The sequence below is a fragment of the Calidris pugnax genome, unplaced genomic scaffold (genome assembly GCF_001431845.1).
Source record: "Calidris pugnax isolate Ruff unplaced genomic scaffold, ASM143184v1 scaffold107, whole genome shotgun sequence".
Taxonomy (NCBI): Eukaryota; Metazoa; Chordata; class Aves; order Charadriiformes; family Scolopacidae; genus Calidris; species Calidris pugnax.
The window spans coordinates 1,517,214-1,542,767 of NW_015090901.1; the positions used below are offsets into that span (position 1 = coordinate 1,517,214).

Below are 25,554 nucleotides of genomic sequence, written 5' to 3' on the forward strand. Positions count from 1 at the left end.
TTTGGAACAACTGTGATATACACAAATTTCTTTGAAGAAGCGTAAGATTCATGTAGTGTAACAAGAATATATATATACAACTGTGTCCAGTGCATAGCTTAACAGCAGCATGTGAAAAGTCTATCATCTTGGATTGGCACACCATTACCTACAGAGAAATAATTTACCCAGAAAATGCAGTGTATTCAGAGAACACCCGTGAGGCACAGTAAAACAACAAGATGTAGTGTCACTAGGTAGGTGAGGAATAAATAGCGGGATTTCGCTCTGGAGGTCAGCAGCTTAGAACAGTAAAGGCTTCGCCCTCGAACCCATCTTCTGAAGGAAAGGGCTCCTCCTTTCATCTGCTCAGGAAACAAAAAACATCAAATAAGTAATCATGAATACAGAGGAGAAGAAGTACCTCTGTATCTTAGGTTTCTGAGGCACCATACAACTTTTGCCTCTGATGCAGCAACGGATGCCACAGCACAAGCTCTAAACATAAATGATTTAAAGGCCAAAGAGAACAGCATTTAATAAGGGGAGAGAAAAGGATACATAATACATAATAATCTTGTAATTCCATAACTGCATAATTATATCCCTACATACTTTATTTAATGGCCACATGTGCAATATACATACCATTACTCACATTTTCATTTGGACAGATGCAATGTGCTACATGATATGGTTTTACACAGCTGCCTGTGTTTAACTCACTATTCACAACCCAAACAGAAAGAAATTCAGGACAGTTTTTCAGGAAAAGTGTAGTTTCAGTAGTAGCTTGTGATTTTGAGTGGACACCCCTATAGTCCACCTGTCCCCATGATATCTAACACACCAAGAGTGCTTCACAGTCAGCTTTCCAGAGACAAGACCATTTAGACAAGTATCATATAAAGAGGACAACCCAAAACCAGTGACTCCCAGTCACTCAGAAGGGAAATCCACACTCCAAGAATTAATGGCAGCTGAGAGAAAGGTATAGCAGAGGGAAGACAGGAAAAAGAGCAGCAGCATGAAGAAGATCATGAGCTGTGGTGTCTTCAATTCAGTCTGCAAGTAGCAGTATACAATATGCACGACACTTTGAAGTAACTCATAATTCAGGGGTTTTTAAAAGGTTTCTTTGACTTACCTTTCGCACAATAACATGTTCACTGGGATTGATGATTAAGGCTTCTCTTTCCTCCTCAGTCTCCATCTGAACAGTGTATTCACTAGGTACAGACCTGTAACTGCTTACTTCAAATCTGAAATGAAAAGGAGACAACGGAGTACTGAATTATCTGCCCTAGTTCACATAAGAAACATTATTTTGTATACATTACTGGTGGGACATCCTCACGAAAAGCAATTAAACTTAGTTTGTGTTTCCAGGTTTTTTTCCCACCTGCAATCTCCTCTCAAGGTGTTTCATTTATTCAGAATAACCCCCATCACCACTAGCTGATTGAATAGTTTCAGATGATGGTAATGATGGACACTTTATTTAGGCAGATGGATAATGGCATTTTAAATCTAAACAGTGTCTGTACTAAAGGTGTTATACATGAGATTTTTTTTTTTAAGTTGGAAAAAAAGAAATACCACTCACTACTGATTCCAAAATCCGAAGCAAGAAATTAAATAAAGAAAAACAAAACCAAAACCAAACCCCATAACATTTTCTTCATCCATAAAGCTAGACCTAGCTTTTTAACACAGTTACACATGCATTTTTGTTGCTTCAGGCATTGTGGACTCACAAAGAGGTTCTATTTTTTGTTTGTTCTATTTGTTCTATTATTTGCTCAGGAATCCAACACCCATAGGAAAAGCTATCACTGATCTCACTAAACATAAAAGGCAACCAAAAAACCTGCTGTTCTGGTTTCCAGCTCTCTAGTACATGTTGCATTTACTCCAGGCAGAGTGTAAATGAAAATCTCAGCAGCCATTTGTCCAAGGGGAAGCAGAAGGGCAAGATGGCTTTGTCTCTCTGAACATGCAAGTTATTTCATAGCCACACAAGGGTTTAATGCAGCAATCTCACCCTCACATACCTCAAAAGTGTAAGAAAAAGAAACACTGTTTTACAGACACTTTTCTTTGAAAAGAAAAAAACCCACGTTTTACAGAGAGGAGCATTTTACCTGTTACTCTGCTCCTCAGAGAGTCCAAGAGCCTCTTCTGCAGCTTCTCTCCTCCTCTTTTCTTCTGACAGTGTCTCTGTCAGCTGTGAGAGTGCCTGCTGCACTGATTCGTACTGTTGCTCGCTCTCTGCAAGCCTATGACAGAATGAAACCTGAAATCAGTATTTCACATACTTAAAAGAACTGCTTTCTTGCTCTTTTTCATGAAATAAAGTTCTTTTTTGTGATACCTAATTATAATTAGATGCTTTAGATTAGGCATTGAAATAAGAAGCCACCAGTAAGTATTGATCTTTACTAAAACAAACCAAAAATGCTACCAGATAATAACAACTCAAGAATATGACTATGATTCACTTAATCCACTGTAAATCCACTTCTCTCCCTTCCCCCCCCAAATGCCTTAGAGGGATAGAAAAGCATTACTTTCGCACTTACAACACAGCTGTCAGGAAAACAATATTGCTAATACATGCTCTCAAATCCTGACCTTTTCCTGAGTTCATTTAGCTCCATATTGTCTATTTCGACCATAACTGCAGACCTTTCCTGCGGCGCTCCAGGGGGAACTTCTGCTCTAGTTTCAGCCTAGAAAATATTAAAGGGGGGTAAGAAAAAAAAAGCCAGTCACCATTTTTCTAGTCGCTAAAAATCTTTATTTTAATTAAAGCCATAAGCACCATAAAGCAGTGGAAAACAACCACTCTTTGTGCCATTTAATATTTTCATTTAATTTTCAGTTATTCTTTTGTATTTTAGTTTACAGTTCTCCTTGTATGTGCTAATTTCTGTTTAGGGAAGAGTAAGAGTTGCTTTATATATGTATCCATATGATAGTTTAGGGTATTATATTAATTAATTGTTACTGAATAACCAAACCAGTATAGGAAAGCTTTTGAAAAATTAAGAGATCACAAAGGCATAAGCTTACAGATGTGTATGAGGGGTTGGCAGAGGGTACTGAAACTCCAACACCTTGCAAAATGATTCATGACTGCTGTGGAATTATCACTAAACTTTGCTGATCCAACAATTAGTGATCATCCAATTACCTCTGCCAGCTGCAGATCAATTCAAGATGATACTTCAAAACCGAAAAAAGCATGTAAAAAGCTTCCTTAAATGGAAAGTCAAATAAAACTAGCTTTGCAACAATAGACAGTTATCTGCAGCTAACAAAAGTACCAAATCAGTACAACAAAAAGTATTCACTTCATTTTTAGAACAAAACTCAAAAAAGGGTAAGCACAGAGAAAAAAAAAAAAACTAAAAACACTTCCATAGAATAGTTTACCTGAACAGTGCCTTGGAAAGATGTTACTTGCATGGTCTGATATTCCCTCTCTAGTCTTAAATACCGATTTTGCAAGTCAGTGTAACGAAGCTGGTTATCCCTTAGAGTCTGTGAAAGAGTCTTCAACTGGGCAGACAAGACAGCATTCTCTTCTGCTGACTGCACAACCTGAAAAAAAATAACATTTAAATAAATAAACATTAGGAATTATCTCCTCTGGGAAATTACTACAGATTTGAGACCCTGATGTTGAAAACCGAGCACTAGTTTCAAAATTGCATCAACAAAGCCGCTGAGGGGCCTGGAGAACAAGTCTTATGAGGTGAGGCTGAGGGAGTTGGGGGTGTTCAGCCTGGAGAAAAGGAGGCTGAGGGGAGACCTTCTCACTCTCTACAACTCCCTGAAAGGAGGGTGTAGAGAGGTGGGGTCTTCTCCCAAGGAACAAGTGGTAAGATGAGAGGAAATGGCCTCAGGTTGCATAGGATATCATGTTGATACCAGCTGACCTTCTCATGAGCTATTGAGGATCACAACTGTTGTTTGAAGTTACCTTTGAATTAATCTGCTGAAAATACAGATCCTTCTGTTGTATCTCCTGAAGGCAGCGCTGCAGGTCATTCTGAAGCTGATTCTTCTCAGCTAAAACACGTTTGATGTCCTCCGGCACGTCTGCACTTCCAGCGAGGGAGACAGTTTCCAAAACCTTTAAAAGCATTAGCATATTCAGTGTAAATGGTATAGGAGTTTTCTAAATAATATAGAACTCCAACACTAAATATACATACAGACCACATAATAATTTCACTTCCTTCTCAAATACTACCCCTGCAAGAGACTTTATATTTTCTAAAAAATCTAAGAAAAAAAAATCTTCTACTTAGCGTTTTCAACCCTACTTCAATTACAAAGGAAAATCAAAAATTACCATGGAAAGGCAACCCAACTTAATCTTTAATTTGCAAATAGTTTGAAGCACAAAAAAAATGGGAAAACCAGAAAAATCCAGATGAATATAAAACACCTTTCAAAAACTATTTTCAAACTAATATGTATAGTATTCATGACTTGTAAAACAGCTATTTTGTAAATATGAATTTAAAGCTCAAAGTCCATTTTTGGGGAAAAAACCTAACACCCAACTTTATGACTAATTCACAGCTTTGGCTTTTTTTATCGCTGAAGGGTCAACATTTTGTTGTTAATCTCCAATAACGGAGGGAAATGGGCTATCTCTAATGCTTTATGGTATCTAACTTCCTATACAATCATGAAATAGTTACTTCTACCCCATTAAATATTATATAACCCAAGATACATTACTGTTCAATAGATTGTGTTTGTGATTTTAATCACAGAAAACGAACAGCATATGAGACACAAACTTGACCAACTAAAATGTTGTTTTTAATGGCACAGAAAAGGCAAATAAGAATATTATTCTAAAATAACACTTTCCTCAAACCTTTAATGGCAGTAGACAGCAATTGCCAGACTGGGTCTCAGCTGCTGCCTTTCTAAATCTAGTATTTTGTTCCTGGCAGAAGCCAGCTCCAGCTGCTTCAGGGGAAGGATACGAACACTTCCATTAGGCACATCTCTCCCTTCTTCCCCTGGTTAGGTCCCACTCTAATCTGCAGTAATTAGGGATCGGTTTAGGCTCTGATGAATGAACTTTATTAGATCTTCAAAATTTGTTAGCATCAAGTATACAAATTCTGAATACTACTGTTGTAATGCAAACTACATAGTCCTTTTCTGATCCTCTTAAAAACTGTGTCCCTGGAAACAGGTTGTAGCTATAACGTGTCTGAAAACCTGTTTGCATTGCCTGAAAGAGCACATCCTTTTACTAGCTTTGTATTTATCACCAAATGTCCCCTGTCTTAGCTTTACAAGTGAGAGTGTAGAGTCTCCTTTCACTTACATCCCACAGTACTATTAGGGTTTGGGTTCCCCCCCCCATCGCCTTTATTTATTTCTTAAGCAAACAATCCCAGCCTCTTCTGAATTTTCTTCCCAGAAGCAGGCTGCACATTTCCTACGGTGAACTGATGGAATTAGATTTGTGCCTCCTGCTACACCTCATTTGTTTACCTTGGGTGGGTAATTGCTGCCAGCAGAGACTGATTTCTTAACAACCATGTCCTGTTGCAGCTTCTGTAGCTCCGCAATCTGCCGGTCCTTCTCAGCAACTGTGATTTGACACTGATTTCGTAGCGCCTGGGACTCCGAGAGGAGGAGGTTGTTTTCCATTCTGAACATAAAACAGTAGGACTAGACATTAAATGAGAACACACTACATTCTACTGAATGAAAAGGATAAACCTGTACTCAATGATTTCTGAAATAAGTAATGGTACTGTTTGAACGGTTATATGCAAATATAGAGTACTGTATGAACATCCTCAATATATACTTCAGTTTAAAGACATCTTAAAGTTTGGGGGGAAAAAATGGAAGAAGCTATTCATGCTGTTCACTGGTCTACAAGTTAGAGTGAGGTTTGAATATTTTATCCTAACTTGCTCACATTTGCAAAAAATAAATGGCCTTTTGACCTACACCCCCTCCCCCAAAAGCTTCTAGTATAAGATATTACCTTACTCAGACTTTAATTAGGGATCTAGAAAGTACACTACAGACAATAAAATGCAGTAAGGCACTAGGATCCTGCCTACTGGCCTCAAATTCAGACAACATTATCTTCACCAAACTGATCATCGCATCTTTCACACTTCAATCATCTGCACACGTTTAAAAACCTGAAGAACAGCAGTTTAAGACGACCAAATCTTGATCTGCCTCCACTGAATGCCACTTAAAATTGCCCATTCCTTCTCTAAAGCAGACCTTATGAGGCATTCACAGAATTAGGCTCAAAGTGTCACATTATTTGCTTGTTGCAGATGATGCACGATGTGAACAGTGCTGAAATGGACTCTTGAATCTACAAAAATAATGCTCAAATGTGAAATGACGTTAATTTTTAATATGTAGTTGGGCCAAAGACACAACACCTCAGACATCTTCTAAAAAAAGAGATTTTGGGAAAACATTCAGCCATATCAATCATTACTCTAAGAAGAAAATATACTCCCAAACACTGAAATAAATCTTAAATAGTAGGTCCATGTATCCAAGTCACCAACAGAACAGAAAAAAATCACTTAATACTGTTTGAAACTTTACATAAACAAAGAGACCATTAAATAAAGACAGAAGGATAACCACGAACAAAGACAACTCTGTGGAAGTTAATTTCACACATCACAAAAATATTCTTATCCTACCTCCTGCTACATAATCTTGGCGAAGTTGATTTCACACCACAAAAATATTCTTATCCTACCTCCTGCTACATAATCTTGGGTTTGTGTCAGTTTTAGGTCAGGTTGTGAAGTCACTGAAGAACTCTAAACAAGAGTCACACGTACTGTTTGTTAATTCTAAAATATATACCTTAATCCAGCAAGCTCATTCTGGTACGATGCAATCTCTCTCTCAGTTTCTGCTTGGAAGGCTTTTGTCTGCTGCAACGCCTTCTCCAAATCATCAACCTTGGTCTTCAGTTTTGATATTTCAACAGCTGCAAGGCTGGCTCCTTCTTTAGCCTACGTTTAGTAAACATGGTTAGTGAACTATACGATTGAAGTCTATAAAAACTGTATGATCGAAGTTTTATTAGTGCTAGAATTCTAATTACAGAATAATGTTTTACCTCCATTTGCTCCTATTTAACAGGATAATTACCTAAATTTCCAAAATTGTCATGCCTTCCCTAGTGAAACAATGCTTTCTTTGCACTCACATAATTTACAAAGTTAAACTTCAGAATCCATAATGTTTCTAAGTATTCTCTACATAAAAAAAATAAATTACAAAGTGATGTAGCTAATTAAAACTTACCAATCTTCCCCTATTGTTCTTAGGCATATCCAAACTACTTTTAAAAGAATTCATCTCATTGATACTGTTGCAATGAATGGGAAATGAAGCTGTGCCCTGTTTTGTTTCAGAAGTTACCTTCTGATTGCTGAGCTCCTGCAGCAATTTGTCTCGGTCATCCTGAAGACTGGCCATAGCCTTGGAAAAAGCTTCAATCTGGTGACCATAATTCCCACACTCAGATGAGAGCCTGCTAATCTCCATCTCACGACTGACTAACGTCCTACAGAGCTTTTCAATTCCATCAGCAATCTGATCAAGTGTAACCTTATCTGCAGCATCAAGAATAACCCGACTGAGAAGAGAATTTTCTTTGAGCGTACTGATAAGATGTGATTTAAAGCCATCCAATTCAGCCTCAAGTTCATCTCCTTTCTTTCTTTCAGTCTTGAGTTCAGCTGTGTATTTGCTCTGAAGTACCTTGAAGTCCTCTATTATCCTGTCTCTGTCGTTTTGCAGAGCAGTCATTGCTTTCCCAAAGGCCTCGTTTTGGGACCTCAGTTCATTATTTTGAGACTGAACTTCTAGTAACATCTTCTCAGGTTCATCTCCATGTTGAAGCGTCAAAAGAGTCTTACTGTATTCCTCATCTGCATCCTTAGTATTTCTGCCTCTTGATTTCTGGAGTTCGTGAATCTTCTTCTGCAGATTTTCTCCAAACTGCCCATTGGATACACTTTCCTTTTTCTGAACACTATCACTAGTCAGCAGCTTCTCTCCAGATTCAGAAACAAGTTTCTCTCTGTTTAAGGATGCAATTAAAGACTCTAAATCATTTATTTTAGACACTAATTTTTTATTTTCATGTTCCAAAGACTCAGCAGTGTCCTTCTGCAATTGATTGGAAAACTGCACTTCTTTTATTTGCTTTTGAAGGTCATATTTTTCTTGCTCGAGGCTTTTAATACAATCCAATTTCTGCTTAAGTAAGTCTTTCAGCTGATGGTCTTTCAGAGATAGAACTTGGTTAAGATCTTCCCTGTACTTTATCAGCTGTGCACTTAGCATTGCGTTTTCTGAATGGAGATCATCTATCTGATTGAGAAGCGTCCTTATTTCTTGCTTCAAAGCATTATTCTCACTGGCATTGCCAACTATAAGACTGTCCCGCTGATTTAAGACATCTTGGTGAAGATGTTCCAGTTCTTTGTATTTAGAAAAAAGATCATCCCGATCATTCTGAAGAGACGACATGGATTTTTTAAAGGCATCTATTTCACTGGCAATTGCAGCCTTATCTTGACCTGCTTTTTCCGCTTTCAGCTGGAGGTTTCTCAATTCTTTTTCCATCCTCTGACAGGACTCCTCAGATCGTTCTTTCTCTGTCTGCAAAGACCTTAACTGAAGTTCATACTCTTCGATTTGTTTTTTATGTTGAGTCTGTACCTGAATCAGATAGTCGGAAATTTCATCACCTTTTGAAGAAATGAGTAAGGAAATCTCTTCGTCTTTATTATTTAGCATGATCTTCATTTGCTCGGAAATGGTGATCTGCTTCTGCAATTCAGCATTGACTTTTTCCTTCTCAGCTAGAAGCTGTTGCAATTCTTGTTCTTGTCTTGTAAAACTACTTTCCAGAGCTTTTATCTCTCTTCCTGCACTTTTACTATTCTCTATGAGATGATTAAGAGAATTATTTTCCTTAAGGAGTGCTTGCAAAGCTTCTTCTTTGGACTGAAGCACGCTCTCCAATTCTTGCTGCCTGTTAAAAAAAAACGTATTTTCTTCCTTTATTCTGCAGAGCTCTTCATACCGTTGTAGATCAACAGATTTTTGCCTCAAATACAGTTCATCCTTTGTTTCCTCTACCACTGAATATTTGATATTCAGTTCTTGAATCTGAGTAATTTTTTCCTTCAATTCCTCCTGTAGAGACATTATTCTTTTATTGCTGTCTTCTATCTGTTTCTCTTTACTTTGGATGGCCTCTTTGAACTGCATTTCCCAGGTTTTCATTTCAGTGACTACCCTGTCCCGGTCATCCTGAAGAGAGGACACACACTTTGTGAAAGCGGCTAATCGTGCCAAAGCCGCATTCAAATCTGCTTGAATTTTCTTGTTTTGGGAGTCCTTAATGCCAACTTCCTCTTGCAAACCACGAATCTCACTAATTGCCCTGTCTTTTTCTCTCTCAAGGGCACCGTGTCTTTCCTCTAGGTTCAAAATTTCTCTTTGGTGAACCAATTTCAATTGTTGAAGATTAAATTCCAATTGCCTCTCATATTCTCGCTTTCGAAGTTGTAGTTCCTCTTCTTTCTTCTTAAGTTCTTTTCTCCAATTTAGATTCTCCTCTGTAAGCCTGACCACTTCACTCTTTGACTGATCCAACAAGTTCATCTGTGAAGAAAGCTCACCCTTGAGGTGACAGATTTCTTCCTTTGATTTTGCATGCTTTTCTGAAGCATTACTTAAGTCTTTTTCGAGTTTTTCACTTTTTGCCTGCGACAGTTTCACAGATCTTTCCAAATCCAGGATCAGCTCCTGGAACTTTATCGAATCCTTTTGCAATTGGTTGATCTCCTGCTGTTTCTCCTTTAAGAGTTCTTGCAATTCTTTCGTTTTGTTTTTACTTCCATTATTATCCCTCTGAGCACTTTTCACCTTCTCCTCAAACACTTTTACAAGGTGTAACTGCTGCTCTTCTTTTTCTCTAATCACATTACATTTTTCTGCCTTTAATTCTTCCAGTTGCTGTAACAGCAAGTTATTCTGTACCTGTGCTGATTTCATTCTATCAGTAAGATGATCAACTTTTTTAACATGATTAAGCAATTCCGTCTCAAGAAACTCTCTCTCATTCTTTACTTTGTAAGAACTTTCTTGTACATTTTCTAATTCTTCCTGTAACAGACATTTATCATCCTCTAATATCTTAACTTTTTCATTTAGACTAACAATTTCCTGTGTCAGACTCTTACATTCCATGTCCAGCTTTGTTAGACAATGGTTTTTATGGTCCAAGGATTTTTCAATTTCTTTTGCTTTTTCTGAAATTAATTTTCTTTCTTCTTCTAGGACAAGCACATCTTGCTCTTTTTCAGAGAGTTTATCCTTTAACAGATTAATATCCTGTAACAATGATTCATTCTTATATAATGCATCATTGATTTTAGATTGCATATCATTTTGGTACACCTCCATTTGAACCTGGAGCTCTCCCAAAGCTGCTTTAGTTACAGTGATGTCATTATGAAGGATATCATTTTCATTCTGGATTTTCTCTAAAGCCTGCTTTAAGTTTTCAGAAGTTTGTTTCAGCTGCTCATTCTCCTCCATTAGCTGATGATTCTGATCAGTGAGTTCACAAAGACGATCCTGGTGTTCTTGCATCCTTGCCTCTTGCTCACGGATCTGCCTCTCTGCTTTACTTTGTAATTCGTCAACTTCCATTTTCTTGGATTCGCCCAGTTGTTTCAGTTGATTCTTAACAACCTCATTTTCATCCATGAGCTTTTGTAAACGCTGCCCAAGAGCCTCCTTCTCAGATTCTCTTTCCCTGAGCCTTTGAATGGCCTCTTGCTTCTCTTTTCTAGTGAGATCAATAACTTGCCTCATCTCTGCTATTTTACTACTGATATTCTCATAAGCCTGAAGAAGCGATTCATACTCCTGCTTTAATTCACTATGTTTAGCCTTCCATCCTGTCAATTCAACTGTCTGAGAATCTTTTAAGGTATTTAGTTGGAAAGAAAAGGCCTCTTTTTCCTGAACTATAGTCTCCATGGTGGATTTAAGACTTTCACATGCCGCAGTGAGGTTTTCATTCTCAGTCAACAGTCTGGCATTTTCAGAAACAAGGCGCTCCTCTTCAGACAGTGGAGAAACAGCACTTGAACTTTGGTTTTCTCTCCCAAGCTCCAACAAGTGTTCAAGCATACCTGTCTTGTTCACCAGTTCTTCTCTTTCCAACATGAGCTTATCAATCTGGTCTTTTAGGCATTTATTTTCTCTCAGGGCTTCTTTGCGCGATATTAAAGCCGCCTGTAATTTTCTTTGAAGGCGCTCTCTGGACTTCTCTTCTGCTACAGTTCTTTGCTCTTGTGGTTTAGAATCATTTATATTTGCAGATTTTGCCAGCGGTTCTTCAATCATTTGCCTTTGTTTCTGGATTTGACATTCTGTTTTCCCAGAGTAATCAGCCTCTGATAGTTGAGAAGAGGTGCCTTTACCTTCTAACTCTCCTTGAAAGGAATTACTTTCCGAACAACACTCTCCCAATTCTTTTTCAGTATCATTTTCTTCCTTAAGCTCTTTGCGTGACACCACAGGTCTACTCATCTCAACCTTCTCACGTAGCATACATAGCTCTGCCAGAAGTTTTTTGTTTTCTTCACTGAAATGTTCTACCTCCTTTTTCATATCAATTAGTTCCAAATTGGACTTTTCTAAACAACCAAAAAGTTTCTCTTTTTCATCCTTCATTTCTTCAAATGCTGTTTTGTAATGGTAGGCTTCTTCTTGGCCTTCCTTTATAGCTTTATTTAATAATTCCTTTTCCAGATCAAGTTTAACTTTGAAATCCGTAAGCGAACAATGCAACGCTTCTATTTCCTCATTCTTTTCTGCAACCTCCTTCTTCGCTTCAGTTCTCAATCTCTGCAGTTTCTCCTGGTTCACCTTGTAATCCTCTTCACTTTTTTTAAGAAGTGCTTCTTTCTCATTACTTACACATTCAAGCGCCGTCTTAATCTCTACAGCTTCAGCCTCATATGCTTTCAGCCTTTTCTGTAGCTGCTTTATGACCTCCAACAAGCTGCCCGTATCCTGATACTCCTCCTGCTGTCTCAAAGAGTCTACGCTGACTGTTTCTGGTCTTTCATCACCAAATTCAACTGATATCTTCCTCAACTCTTTCTTTAACATTTCTGTCTCCTCCTGAAGTTTTGCATAATTACTTCTTAGTTCTCTTAACTCAGTGTCTTTACTTTCCGCTGAAGCGATCACGTTTTCTGACTCTTTTAAGGATGCATCCTGAACCTTGCTTCTTGCTTTGTCCGATTCCAAATTCCTTAGGTCAGCTGCTTCTTCTGCTGGCACTGCCTTAGGTAAAGCCAGCTCTTTCCCTAAGGGATACTCTTCTAACTGATTGAAGTCAAGTTCTTTACATTTTGTTTGAAGAACTTCCCAGAGTGCTTTATGTTCTTGTTTCAGCTGCTCAAGGTAGTTTTTTTGTTCATTGAAATCTGCTGCGAGTTTAGCGTGTTTTTCCCTTTCTTTCTGAAATTCTTTCATATCTTCTTCCCTGACCAAAAGCTCCCTCTGTAAGGCCTCTTTCTCTTCTTTTAATTGATTCAAGACATTAATGTTATTTTCCTCTAAAGATTTTAGGTTCTGCTCACATGTTTTTTCTTTTTCAGCAATGACATCATTTAGCTTTGTAATATTGTCCTGAAGTTCCTCTAAATAAGAAGCTTTTGAAGACAAAATTTCAGTCAAATTACTTATTTTGGCATCTTTTTCTAGAAGTTGTTGCTTCAAAGTTCCAAGATGAGACTCAAAATCTTTATTTTGTACTTCAACTAGTTTCAGCTTGTCTGTTAACTCATTAACTTTCCTCAACAGCTCCTCTGCTTTTTTTTGCTCTTTTTCTATTTCTTCCTGCCCGCTCTTTTCTAGTTTTCCAACTTTTTGCATTAGATCTCTTCTTACTATCAACGCTGCTTGAAGTTTCTTTTTCAGATTTTCTTTTTCCTTACCCATTTTCTCAAGATTAAACTGCATCTCCTCTTTTTCATTCATTAAATCCTTAAACACAGCTTCTCTACTGCTTAACGTAACCTGACTGTGTTCCAGTTCTTTCTTACAATCCTCAAGTTCCTGCAATACTCGGTTTAGCTCTTCTATGGAACTATTATGAACAGCTTCAAGGTCTTGCAGTTTGGTATTTAACGTATTTCTCTCTTCGGAAAAATTCAGCATTTCGTTAGACAATGATTCCATGATCTGGGTAACAGAACAGTCCTTCTCTTTCAGTTGCTGGCTTAGACCAGAAATTAACTCCTTCTGCTGATTTACCTGGGAAGTTAAGTTTTCAATGAGTTGATCTTTTTTTCCTGTTTCTTCAAGGAGACTTGCTACTTTTTTACCTTCAAAGTGCAGTTTCTCTTGACTGGTTCTTACTAATTCTTCTGATTCACTTATCTTGTTTTGAAGAAATTCAACCTGCTTATTTAGTTCTGCAAAAGACTCTTCCCTTTCTTGCAAGAGAGACTGTTGTTTACACAATGTTTCCTTGACTGTGACCATTTCTTTTGACAGACATTCAATTTCAGATTGATACTTGCCCTTCATTTTTTCAATATCATTCTGCAGCAACTCCTTCTCCCTCTCAAGTGACTGCACACTCTTTAATTCATCTTTCACAGCATCTATTTCTTTCTGTTTCTCTAAAAGCACCAGTTGCAATTGTTCTCTTTCTGTTTCTTTGCTCAAAATAGTGGTTACAAGAGTGGAGAATTTTTCCAACTGAATTTTACTATCGGTTAGCTGCAGTTCAGAATCTGAAGTCTGTGCCTCCTTTTCTTTACATAAAAGCCTGCTACTAAGTAATGGAGATAAGCTTTGAGTTAATTCCTCTTTTATAAGATCCAGCTCTTGCTGCAAAGACTGGATTTTGCTATCCTTTGATTTCATTTCACTTTCTAAACTGCTCAATTGCTCAGTAAGTTTATCATTTTGTAAAGTTGCCCTATCGAGTTCTGTCACCCACTTGTTTTCTGACTCAAGTAGACTTTGTTCTAGAGTTTCAAATTTAAGTTCTAATTTAGAAAGTTCTTCATCTTTCACACTAACCTGCGTCTGTAACTTCTCTTTTTCAGTCTTCATCTGCAGTTTGACAGCATCTATCTGCATTCTTGAATAGTTCTCACTGGTTTCTAGTTTTTCATTGATTTCTTGGAGCTCTTCCAATTTCTTTTGCAAATGATTTTGAGATGTAGTAAGTTGTGCATTTTCAGCCAACAGTTTATCAGCATCTTCTTGCAAGCGATTTTTTTCTTTCTCTAAAGACTCTACCTGGCCCTGCAGACTGCCTATTAAAAGGGCGTTGTCATGGCAGTCTTGAGAGGATCTGGAATTCACATCGTTCAATTCTAAGCTCAAACACGTTATTTTATCTGCCTGCTCAGCGCACTTCACACGCAGAGACTCCACAGCCAATTCTTTTTGCTGTAGTTCTTCTTTCAAAGAATTTATTTGCTCTAGTGCTTTTTGGTGTTCGCTTTTAAGAGAGTCAAGTTCAATTGTCAAAGAATCCATTTTCTTCTGATTAATATCAAGCTCCTCATTCTTTTCCTGAAATTCCTTAGTGAGGTTTTTCATGGCTGTACCACTTTCCTTTAATTTTCCTTTAAGAACCTCAATCTCACTAGAAAGACCATTAACGTTGCTATCTGCCAACTGTATACTGGTATCTTTCTCTTTTAAAGAATTTAGCAGTCCAGCAATAACTTCTTCTTTTTTCTCAACAGCTGCATTCAGCTCAGTTCTTAATACATATTGTGCTTCGATTTTCTCCTGAAGAGATAAAAAGGCATTTTCTCTCTCATGTACTAGGTCTTTAGTTTTCTGCAGCTCTTGTGTTAGTTCATCTACCTGACTCCTGAGCTGAGAAATTAAATTTGTCTTCTCTTCATCTGTCCTTGCTTTCTCCTGCAGAGTTTTGAGGAGACTTTCGTTTTCCGTAAGAGATGACTCCTTTTCTGATAACGACTGGTTCATCTCAAGTATTACATTCTTCTGATTTTGTATTTCTTTTTGCAAATTCACTTTTCCTTCCTCCAGATCTACCACCTGTTTCTTTAAGACCTCACATTCATTCTCTTTCTCTTGAAGTTGTCTCTTTGAAGTCTCGCTAGACAATGAAATATTGTTGATGGTTAATTCTTTTTCTGAAAGAAGTACTTTTAATTGTTCTGCTTCAGAGGCTAAAAGCTCCAACTGTTTCTGTTGCAAAACAGAAGATTCCCGTACCTCAGAAAGCTCTGCTTTTAAACTGATGTATTCATCTAACTTTCGTTTTAAAGATTCATCCTTTTGTATAATTGAATCATTCAACTGGGATGATTTTTCTGTCACATTTTTAAGCTGATATTGAAGGTCAGAAATAACCTCCATATTCTCAGACAGTTGAACCCTAAGTACATCAGACTCTTCAGATTTATCTTTTAATAACTTTAATTCTTGGGCTTGCCTCTTAAATTCATTATCTTTTTCCTGCATTGCATGTCTAAGCTGGCCGGTTTCAAAACTTAGGGCTTGTATTTGGTTTTGCAGATCTGAAATGATTTGCATATATTGCCCCTCTCCTGCCATTTTACTATCTTTCATTTGCTGAACCAAAGCTTCCTTTTCAGAAAGGAGAGTTTCTTTTTCTTCACAGGCAATTTTTAAGTTTTCTTTTTCAATCAAGAGGCCATCAATTTGGTCCTTCAGAGCTAAAATATTATGACTTTGTTGAGACAAGTGTGAAGTTAAAGCAGCTACTTCATCTGATTTTTTCATTACCGTAACATTAACTGTTTCAATGTCTGCTTTCAATTTTTCATTTTCTAGAGCAGCATCATGTGCTTGTTGCCTTGCTGAAGTAATTTCAGACTGTTGCTGTACCAACTGTGACTGAAGAGCTTCATATTCACGGGACTTCTCAGTCAATAAGCTTGAAAAGTCCTCCTTTTCATGCTTAAGCACATCCAATTCTTTGCTTAATAGCTGCAGCTGATTATTTAACACTGTATGTTCTTCCATTTTTTCAGACATTTGCTTATGAAACTTCTCAAGTTCCGAACCCTGATTTTTTAGAATCAGGTCTCTTTCCTCTACCAACTGAGATAACTTTGTTTTTTCATCTTTCAGATTTTTTATTTCATCCTGAAGCTCTACAATACAAAACTTACTCTCTTCCATTGCTTTACGCAATGAATCATTTTGAAGGTTTTTCTCTTCTAGAGACCTGTTCGCAGCTTCAAAATCCAAAGTTAGGCTTTGAATTTGTTCCTGCAGTAATAAATTTTTTTCCTTACTGTGGCTGAGCTCTTGCATTAGGCTACTGCATTCTGATAACTTATTATTTAACATTTCTTCTTTCTTTATTTCTTTGTCTCTTGTATCCTGCAGCTGAATGAGAAGTGATTGCATTTGTTCATGCAACTGTTGTGTCTGTTCCTTGCTTTCACACAACTGATCAGCCAGCACATTACATTCCTTTGTTTTCTCCTGCAGCTGTTCTGCCACTGAATTTTCTTTTTGCTCGGCAAGTACTGAAAGTTGTTCAATCTCCTTTGCCAGGGTGTTTTTATCACAACTTAGTACTGAAAGAGTTTTTTCGTACTCAGCAGCGCTAGCAGATAGCTTATTCTCTATTTCTGCCACAGCCTGGATTTTCTTTAACAATTCACATTCTTTTACATCCAGGAGTTTGGACAAATTCTCATTTTCCCTGATTAGCTGCTCCTTCTCTTTTTCCACTGTATCTATACTTTTTTTCAGATATTCATTTGCTTTTATTTGCTCTGCCAATTTTTCTTCTTTCCCTTCAAGATCTGCCTGCAATTGCTTATTAGCAGAAGCTTTCTCCTGTGTCTCTATTTCCATCTTGTTAATTTGTTTATGTATTTCATTTAATTGGTTATTAAGTTCTTTGCAACATGTCTCTTTGGCTTCCAGATCTCCAGTTAATTTAACTTTAGTCTCTTCATTTTGCTGCTCCAAAACCCCAAGTTTCTGCTGTAATGAAATAATGAACTCTTGTTTCTCTTGTAATTCTTTTCTAATTGTTTCCTGATGTTCAGTATGTTCTATAAGCTTTCTAGATAACTCAGCCAACTCTTCATCTTTTTTAGCATTTTCCGAAACCAGTTTATTGTATGAATCTTTAATTGATTTTAACTCATTTTCAAGTGTCTGTGCTTTACTCTCTTTCTCTTTAAGCAAATTGTTCCATTTTTCCTTGAGAGTATTGTTTTCCTCAAGCTGAGATTTCAAGTATTCAGTTTCTTTTCTTTGTTTATCCTCAGTTTCTTGTAACTTTTCAGATGATTTACTAATTTGTTCTTTCAGCAAAGTAATTTGTGACTGGCACTCTGCCAGTTTGTTATGGTATGCAACATTGTTGGCTTTGATTTCCGAACGGAGATCCTTAATTGTAGCGCTGTTCTCACTGCTTTGTCTTATTAATTCCTCATTTTCTTTGGTTTTAGCTTCATTTTCAACTCTAACTCTTTCTAGCTCTAGTCTCATTGCGTTACTTTGCTCCGAAAGGACAGATATCTTCACGCTTGCATCTCTTACATCAGCTGTTTGGACTTCTTTCAGTAAATGAGTTTCCCTTTCAGCCTTTGATAAGGCCTCCTCCATCCCTCGTATTTCTTCCTCTTTGCATTGTACTTGGCGCTTCAGGATGATAATCTGTTCAGAATACTCTGTCATATTCAAAGACAGGACAGACATCTCCCTGTCTTTTTCTGCCAGTGCTTCTTTAAGATTATCAATTTCTCTCTCACGTTTCTGGAGATCTTGAATAAGTTGAGATCTTTCCTCTAAATGGCTTGTATTCAATTTGTCAAGCTCTTCATTTGTCTGGTCCAGGTCCAGCTGCATTGACTCTACCACGCCATCTTGTTTCAAAGTCTAAACACCAAGAAAAGCATGTTAGAAAAATAATTCAAACATATATTAGAGGGAGAATGGAAATTACACTCCACATGCAGAAAGAGTATCTAAGGTAACCGATCTGTCCCCAAATGTACAGTCACAAGATAACCAGGCTATTCTTTAAATTGTTTTAGCATACAGAAAGTTTAGTGTATGAAATTTTTAGCAGTTAATGCTGCTATTTTGCTGACATTTAAATGGGCCATGTCAAAAGAACACAAAATTTCTTCTCTTACTTTATTTTACAAAATGCGTCAAAATAACACAAAATTTCTTCTCTTACTTTATTTTAACAAGTTACCTTTTCCTTCAGTGTAGCAACTTTTTCTGTTAGATCACTGATGACCGTTTTCTGCTCAGCATTCTCCACTTCATAAACACTGCACTTCTTTAAGGCTTCATTCAGCTTAGTATTAAAAATAAAAGTCAATGTGATAGAAATATATAGAATTATATTAAAATGGTGATTTTATATTTGTAGTATTGAATTTACATAACAGTTGAGTTTATACTTTGAAATTAATAAACGAGGATAACTTATCATCCCAATAAAACATAAATACTTCCATTCAAAGCTCCACGTTGGGTCTAAAAAACCCCTACATCCAGCTTAAAGCAAAGCAATTACACAAAGTGAACAAAACTGTAAAGAAAGAGAGCAAAAACCTTCAGATACAAAAACCAGCAATATTGCTGCTGGGACACAAATAGAAAGTTATAGTTAATGCTCTCCAGTTCTAATAAATTAAATTCTATTTAATAATAACTTACTTTTTGCTCAGTACACACAAACTTTTCACCAAGATCTTTGTTCAGAAGATCTTTTTCTTGAAGCAGTTTCCTCAAAGTTTCGATTTGTTCTAGTTTTTCTGTCACGCTCAACAGTTTTTGCTCTTTTTCTCCAAGAGAAGTTTCAAGGAAGCTATTTCTGTCACTTAACCTACAAAGAAAATTCATATTTAGATACTTTGAAAACAAAGCTTACTTTAAGCTTTCTAGACTTATTAGCTCCAAACTGTGGTCCTACAAGAATAATTGTTTTTACACTTTCCATTTAAACTTCAAAGTACAAAAATTAGCATTACTGCAAACACAAGCAGGAATCAAGTAACTCTCTTTCAAGTGTTTTAAGAGATTATCCTCAGTAGAAGCTTAAAGCAAAGAAAGTGAATCCTGTACGGAGTTGTAAAGAGCCCTCATTTTACCCTTTAAGCTGCTCATTCAAGCCAGAGATCAGAATTTGATTCTTTTCCACATCTCGCATTTGTTGGCTGCGTAATTGGGTGAGTTGAGCTTGCAATCGTTCGTTTTCATTCTGCAACAAAATAACAAGGAAGAGAATTATCACATGAAATCACTCAGAATATTTTAGGAAATCTGACTCTTCAGGAGATTTACATTCTACATGGTAATAGAGACCATTCTTCTAGCCCTTCAGCAGGTATCAGTGCAAAATACACCACTCACATCACAAGTTCAGGTGGCATATTAGTTCAAACAGATGCAACCCACCTTTCAGAAATGCTGCAAGAGCATGAACTCAAGGACGATTGCTGTATACCCAAAACACCACACACACTCACTGTGTTAAGGCAGCTTACTTATCTTAACAGGGGAAGCTATTGCTTTGAAAAATATAGTGGTTTTTTTCATCGGTTTGAGGACAGTACCAAACTTGCGAATTTTTTTTGCCCATTTTTCAGGTTGAAGGAATGCAAAAACCTGCATATGGGGGAATTGTGGAAAAAAGAAAAAAGGAAGCAAGCTCCATTCACACAGCTTTTCTATTTTGTTTTTAAAGACAGTACAAATCTCCTACTCTAGTCAGAGCCACTGCACCAATTCAAAAACAAAACCATGAAATAAAAAATAATCTGATAACAGCAACCAAAACCAGAACATAGATCCAGAATCAACAGAAAAGAGGACAAACACAGCAAACTTGTCACCTCTACTGAAAGTAAGCTATCATTCTGGAGGAGGCAGAACACACCTGTACCGCCCTCAATAGCTGCCCTTCTTCATCTACACCAAACGTTACCTGCATTGAAAGGCTTTGTTACAAGATTCTCAAGTAATAATTAATATAAGGTTGTCTTTCATCTTAAAATCGTTCATTCTTTTTTATATTTGTACAACTTAACAGATAAAAAACGATGAATAATGCACGAACCCTGAAGGAGCTTGAATAACAGATCAGTTGTGTCATTTAGTGAAAATAAGGTTTAAAAATTATCATAGTAACTTTTCCATCAAAAAATATTAAAAATAACTTTTCTGATAAATATTTACTTTACTGTTCCTTTTTGTGCCTTCATTGAATAATTTTACAATCTAAATATATATAAAATTAATACCTCAGGGTTAGAATGTTAGTTATATATATAAACAAATACTAAATTATTAATTCTTTTTTCTGCATTCACACAGTTTCTTTTCTATAAATGTGTGTGTATATATAAATAAAAAAATAATATTGACACACACACTAATATAAAAGAAACTTGAGGGATGTAAGAAGAGGGAGACTTATGCCAGTAGGAACAAAATCTAATTCTGGACTTTCTGACAAAGACCCCCTAACAAAGAATAATGAAAATCATGTTGCCTTTTACTATGGTTCTAAAACAAATAACGAAGCCAACTTTCCATCAAGTTTCTCTGTGTGATGATTTTTACTTTGGTTGAACAGAAGTGTCAGGTTTCAACTTCAAAGCATAATATTGTGTGTGTACACTCTCTGCCAACATAATTATGAAATATAAAAAAGGCTTTAGACATTTTTGGTAGCTGCAAATTGACTTTTTTGTCTTGCTGTAGGCTATGATTGTAAGAACATAAACAGAGAATGAAATGATTCTCCTACACCACAGGATTTAAACAACTACAAAAGCTCACCTGTAGAGCCTCCATTCTACCTTGAAGCTGCATTCTATCTTCCAAATCCTGACAGCGCTCTTCTAGAAACAGGATTTGTTCCTGCAGCTGATTTCTTTCCAGTTCCAACTCTTCAACCACACTCCGTAAGCCTGCTTAAGTCAGAGAAGAGAAATTCTTTCAAGAAAAGTCCTAATAAAATTCCAGAAGTCTAGAAATGGTTTTGACCTTATTATTCTCAATTCTCACCAATGTTGGGCACAAACAAGTCTCAACCATTTCCAGTGGAAATGCCTGAGGCCCTGCATTTCCAAAAATTAGATGGCTTTAACTGTTGAAAAAGCAAAATAAAGCTTCATAGCTCAAGAACTAAAGAGAACCTTGCAGAAATATTATAAACAATATTGTGGCTCAATCAATAGTGTGACTCATGCTACTTTAATTACAAGTCAATCATGTACTTGCAGGATCGGATCTTAAACAATTATTAATAAACAAATAAACAATAAACCAGTCTGTATATGTACTTGCAGGATCAGATCTTAAACAATTATTAATAAACAAATAAACAATAAACCGGTCTGTATCAAAATTTTCAAGTGTGTCTATTCCATTTTAACCATAAGATATATTTGCAGCCTTAACTACCAATATAAAAACATTTGCATTAAAAAAATAAATAATTTGATTTTTAAATTAAAAGCATACAGCGATGGAATGCAATTCCACATAACTCTTACACAGATTGCAAACACAGTCACAGAAACAAGTAACTTAAAAAAACCCACACAATCTTGCCACAAGACTCAGTAACTTAAAAAAACCCACACAATCTTGCCACACAGGATGGGCACCAAGGCTCAACCAATTTCAGTGTTTACTCGTATTTATATTCTACTTCTGAACCAAAACTAGGCAGTTCATCCAGCACGCACATGCTTCGAAATGAAAAGGAAGAAAACGCAAGCCAAAAAAATTCAACAAAGATTAGAATACACCACAAATGGGTTGTTAGTTGAATTTCAAAACAAAAATAGACACAAAATACAGATGCTGTGCATGCTTTAATAAACTGTCTAGTCGCTATCACACCTGCATTAGGTGAAGTGTACTCTGGCCACCAACCTCCCATATTTTCTCCTTCAGCTGAATCAGTGCTATCCAAGGTGACATTCAATTCTTGAAAGCATTGTTTTCTATCAAAGTTGTATTCTTCCTACGGACAAAACATGAGAATGAAGTTTAATTTAAAGAAGAAAGGAAGCAAGGGAAAAATACATATTCTTTTAATAAAAGTGTAGTTTCAATTAGAAATCCTCGAACTCAGCAAGTGACTCAAGTGCCTAAATGTAAATATATGGGATTGCTGTGGGCACCAGAGTAACCTGCCCAGCTTCCAGCCATTATTTCCAGAAAAGCCAAGTATCCCATAGGTTTTTTAAGGTATCTGCCAGGCCTTTGAAGACACCCTCAGGCATCTGAAAGGCCAACAAATAACTGTTTGGAAGCCTTAATTGGTCCCCTGATTTCTACAGTTAATGAGGTTCTCTGAATCTCAGGGTAAAGGATCAGAGTTAACTAAAAATAAAATTATTCTTCCATAGTATGACAATATGAAAATGGCATTCTAATTCTCCTTACAAAAGATTACCACTTTTTTGTGCAAGTTACAGCACCAACTACCTGGAATAAGACCTGAATGAACTGACACCACTTACTAATTATTCCCTAAAGTTCCACCAAACAGATTTGTAAAAATTGTATCTAAACCAAAAACGATGTTAAAATATTAAGCATGCACATAGCTTCAAGCATTGAATTACTCCAGAGGGAAGCTCATTATTTTTCAGTGCAAAATTAACTAGACTCATTACTCAAGGAATAGAGAGTTGTAATGCCATTGAAATTTCTCATCTACTGGCTACATACACGACCATTAAATTAACCAAACCTACATTCTTAAGCCCTTAATGTTTTTAAGTGTAACACACCATATAAATAATAGCGTTTTCCATATTTTTATTAACATAAGGGTAAAAAAGAATTGTTAAATGTTTTAACCCACCTGAAGCTTCCTGCTGGTCTGATTGCTTTTTCTTCTTGCCTGCTGCGGCCTGCCCACTCCTTGAGCTGTGGCCAGTTCCTCCTCCAGCTCCTGTTGCCCTGAGACCATGGCTGGATCAGAGCAGCCAGGAAAGAACCAGTCATCCTCAATCAGTTTTGTGCCACAGGAAAGCAGTTACATTTATATCAGACACTACTACATGAAAAGAGACCAGGGACAGGCTGAAGTCCCTACAAACGACTGACAGGAACAAGATTAAAGGAACAATCCATTTGCGTTCACCTTGTGATTTTCCTCCAACATCACTATGTAGAATATAACAATAAAACCCGCATATCTCACTAAGAAGAAGCAGCAAACTAAAATCTAACTTCACTTCTTCATCAGCTCTAAATGAAGACTTTCTACAGGAGACTGGAAAGGGTGAGGTCATGCTGATACTAAGAAAAAAATGCCAACCAATTAAAATGCCAAATTACATCTCATTTCAATTTACCAGGTTAAAATATACCTAATTTGTATGATGAAGGCATCAGCCGAAACAGCTGTGGTTTTTATAATCTGAACAATCACATTCATTTGTATGGAAATGACATGTGTCCCTTTCGATTTTAATTTTAGTATGAGCTACAAAGCCAGATAATTTGAGGAAGTCACAAGCATGCGTAACACTGCAAACTGGCATCAAACCATCTTCTAAATTAATAATACCACTCTTTTTAAGACAAATACAGAATCATTTGTAAATAAACACAGGGAATAAATTCAGAATATGACAGCTTAGGTATGCATCCTGTTCATTGTTAGAAATGATTTTTCATTTAAAGTACCTTCCCATCTGTTTTGTGATATGACAAAACACGTTTGCGGCAACAGATTAGGAAATAGACGTTTCATGCAAAGCAGACAAAACAGAACAGCCGGTGAAAAGAAACGAGAAGTAAAAGGTGGCTCCATACTTTTAGTTGAAAATTAGACTAAGTAGATCATTACAAATTTAGCTTTCAATTTAAACACATCAGGCCACAGTTGTCCTCACAGCAGGCAAAATTCAGAGAACTTATGTCGGTGCATCTGTGAGTCAGACACCAGGCGCTATTTTGAGACTCAGCCCTACTAGGGATACTCAGCTTTCACCCCAGTTGTCCAGGGATTACTTATACCACAAATTGCATTAAAACACAATTCCATAATGCCTACTAGATTTAAGTTCTTCCTGTAATATTTCAAAACTATATACTTAACATGTTGCCAGAACAGACTAGAGGAAAAAAGTTAAAAGAAAAAAACTTCATTACTTTTGAAGTAGGACTGCTAAATTGGATTTCACTTCTTGTTTTAATTACACTTTGGCTTCTGGCACTGTCAGTTTATCAGCATTCATTTTACACACTTTTGTTTATTTTCAAGTATAAATACTACAGTTTTAAATAAAATTTTTAAACTTCTGTTTACAAGAACTGTCACTGAAGTCAGTGCGGCAATTCAAGGAGCAAGCATTATCCTAGATAAGAACTTAACCCCTTCTTTGGAGAAAAAAAAAAAAAAAAGAATAAAAATTAATTTCTTGGAAGCTGAAATTGAGCTAATCTGCTTTTAAGTATTACCAGAATGAGTAAGACACTGTCTCTTAGGAACCCAGAATATTTAGGCTCCGAAGTATTTGATAATGAAAAAAAGAATGAAATTACCATTGTCACATGAAAAATGAAAGTATAGAAAGGGGAGCTTTAGAATGATTTCAAACACTTAGGGAAGTGTTAAAGCACTTTCGGTTAAATTCAGTGTTGCTTTAACAACAATTAGTATGTAAACACATTTTCTAATGTTTTACAGTAGGTTAGGGAGCTTTCCATTTACAATTATATGTAACTTAAAAACTGAAAAACTTCCCAGGACACCTTTCTGCAGACACACGCTGAATTAAAATTAACTAATGATGTGTCTGTGTTTCCTGGTGTCACTATTTACACTAAATATCACAATCTTTAGTAGTTTGCAGAGGAGACAAGCCCCAGTCTATAAATGTCATCACTGCTGTCATCCACTCTGTTTTGTGGCTCCCCGGACATTCAACCCAAAAGAGAAAACTGCCATATTTATATATTTTTATATACATGTATATGGCAAATTGTCATAGACTATGATGGAATGAGTAGTGGGTTTATATATTACTTAAAATGTTAGTAGCTAATATTAATGCATGCAAAGTTCTGCAATTTATGAGATGGAATATGGTTGCTTTTAAAAAAAAAACAACAAACTACTGAATTTCAAGCAGTACTAAGAATATTTAAATGAATTTGATTCTCTCTGAGTCACACCCACTTGTAGCAAGCCAAGAAACTTTTCTCTAGATAAGGTTATAACATAAATATGGAGTCAGCTGTTACTAGAAAGAAAAGTGAAGGAAGATGACTCGGTTAATATAAATGAAAGAACAGGTATTGGAAGGCAGAAAAAAAACCCCAAGTTAAACCCAGCATTTGTTACATGTATTATTTAAATGAATTTGATTCTCTCTGAGTCACACCCACTTGTAGCAAGCCAAGAAACTTTTCTCTAGATAAGGTTATAACATAAATATGGAGTCAGCTGTT

At 36.5% G+C, this 25,554-nt stretch overlaps 1 protein-coding gene across 1 annotated transcript in view; it reads right to left on the reverse strand.

The window, feature by feature from the left end:
* Positions 1-25,554, reverse strand: part of LOC106891904 (golgin subfamily B member 1-like) — a 58,347-nt gene that overhangs the window by 10,794 nt on the left and 21,999 nt on the right. The window contains exons 20-35 of the mRNA XM_014948733.1: positions 22,955-23,108; positions 22,015-22,105; positions 20,911-21,041; positions 20,006-20,053; positions 19,218-19,327; positions 18,784-18,952; positions 18,314-18,418; positions 7,441-17,988; positions 6,877-7,028; positions 5,512-5,671; positions 3,968-4,120; positions 3,418-3,585; positions 2,614-2,711; positions 2,124-2,258; positions 1,127-1,241; positions 189-344 (exon numbers count right to left, since the gene is read on the reverse strand). Coding sequence (XP_014804219.1) covers positions 189-344; positions 1,127-1,241; positions 2,124-2,258; positions 2,614-2,711; positions 3,418-3,585; positions 3,968-4,120; positions 5,512-5,671; positions 6,877-7,028; positions 7,441-17,988; positions 18,314-18,418; positions 18,784-18,952; positions 19,218-19,327; positions 20,006-20,053; positions 20,911-21,041; positions 22,015-22,105; positions 22,955-23,108 — 12,493 coding nt within the window. The remainder of the gene's footprint in view (positions 1-188; positions 345-1,126; positions 1,242-2,123; positions 2,259-2,613; positions 2,712-3,417; positions 3,586-3,967; positions 4,121-5,511; positions 5,672-6,876; positions 7,029-7,440; positions 17,989-18,313; positions 18,419-18,783; positions 18,953-19,217; positions 19,328-20,005; positions 20,054-20,910; positions 21,042-22,014; positions 22,106-22,954; positions 23,109-25,554) is intronic.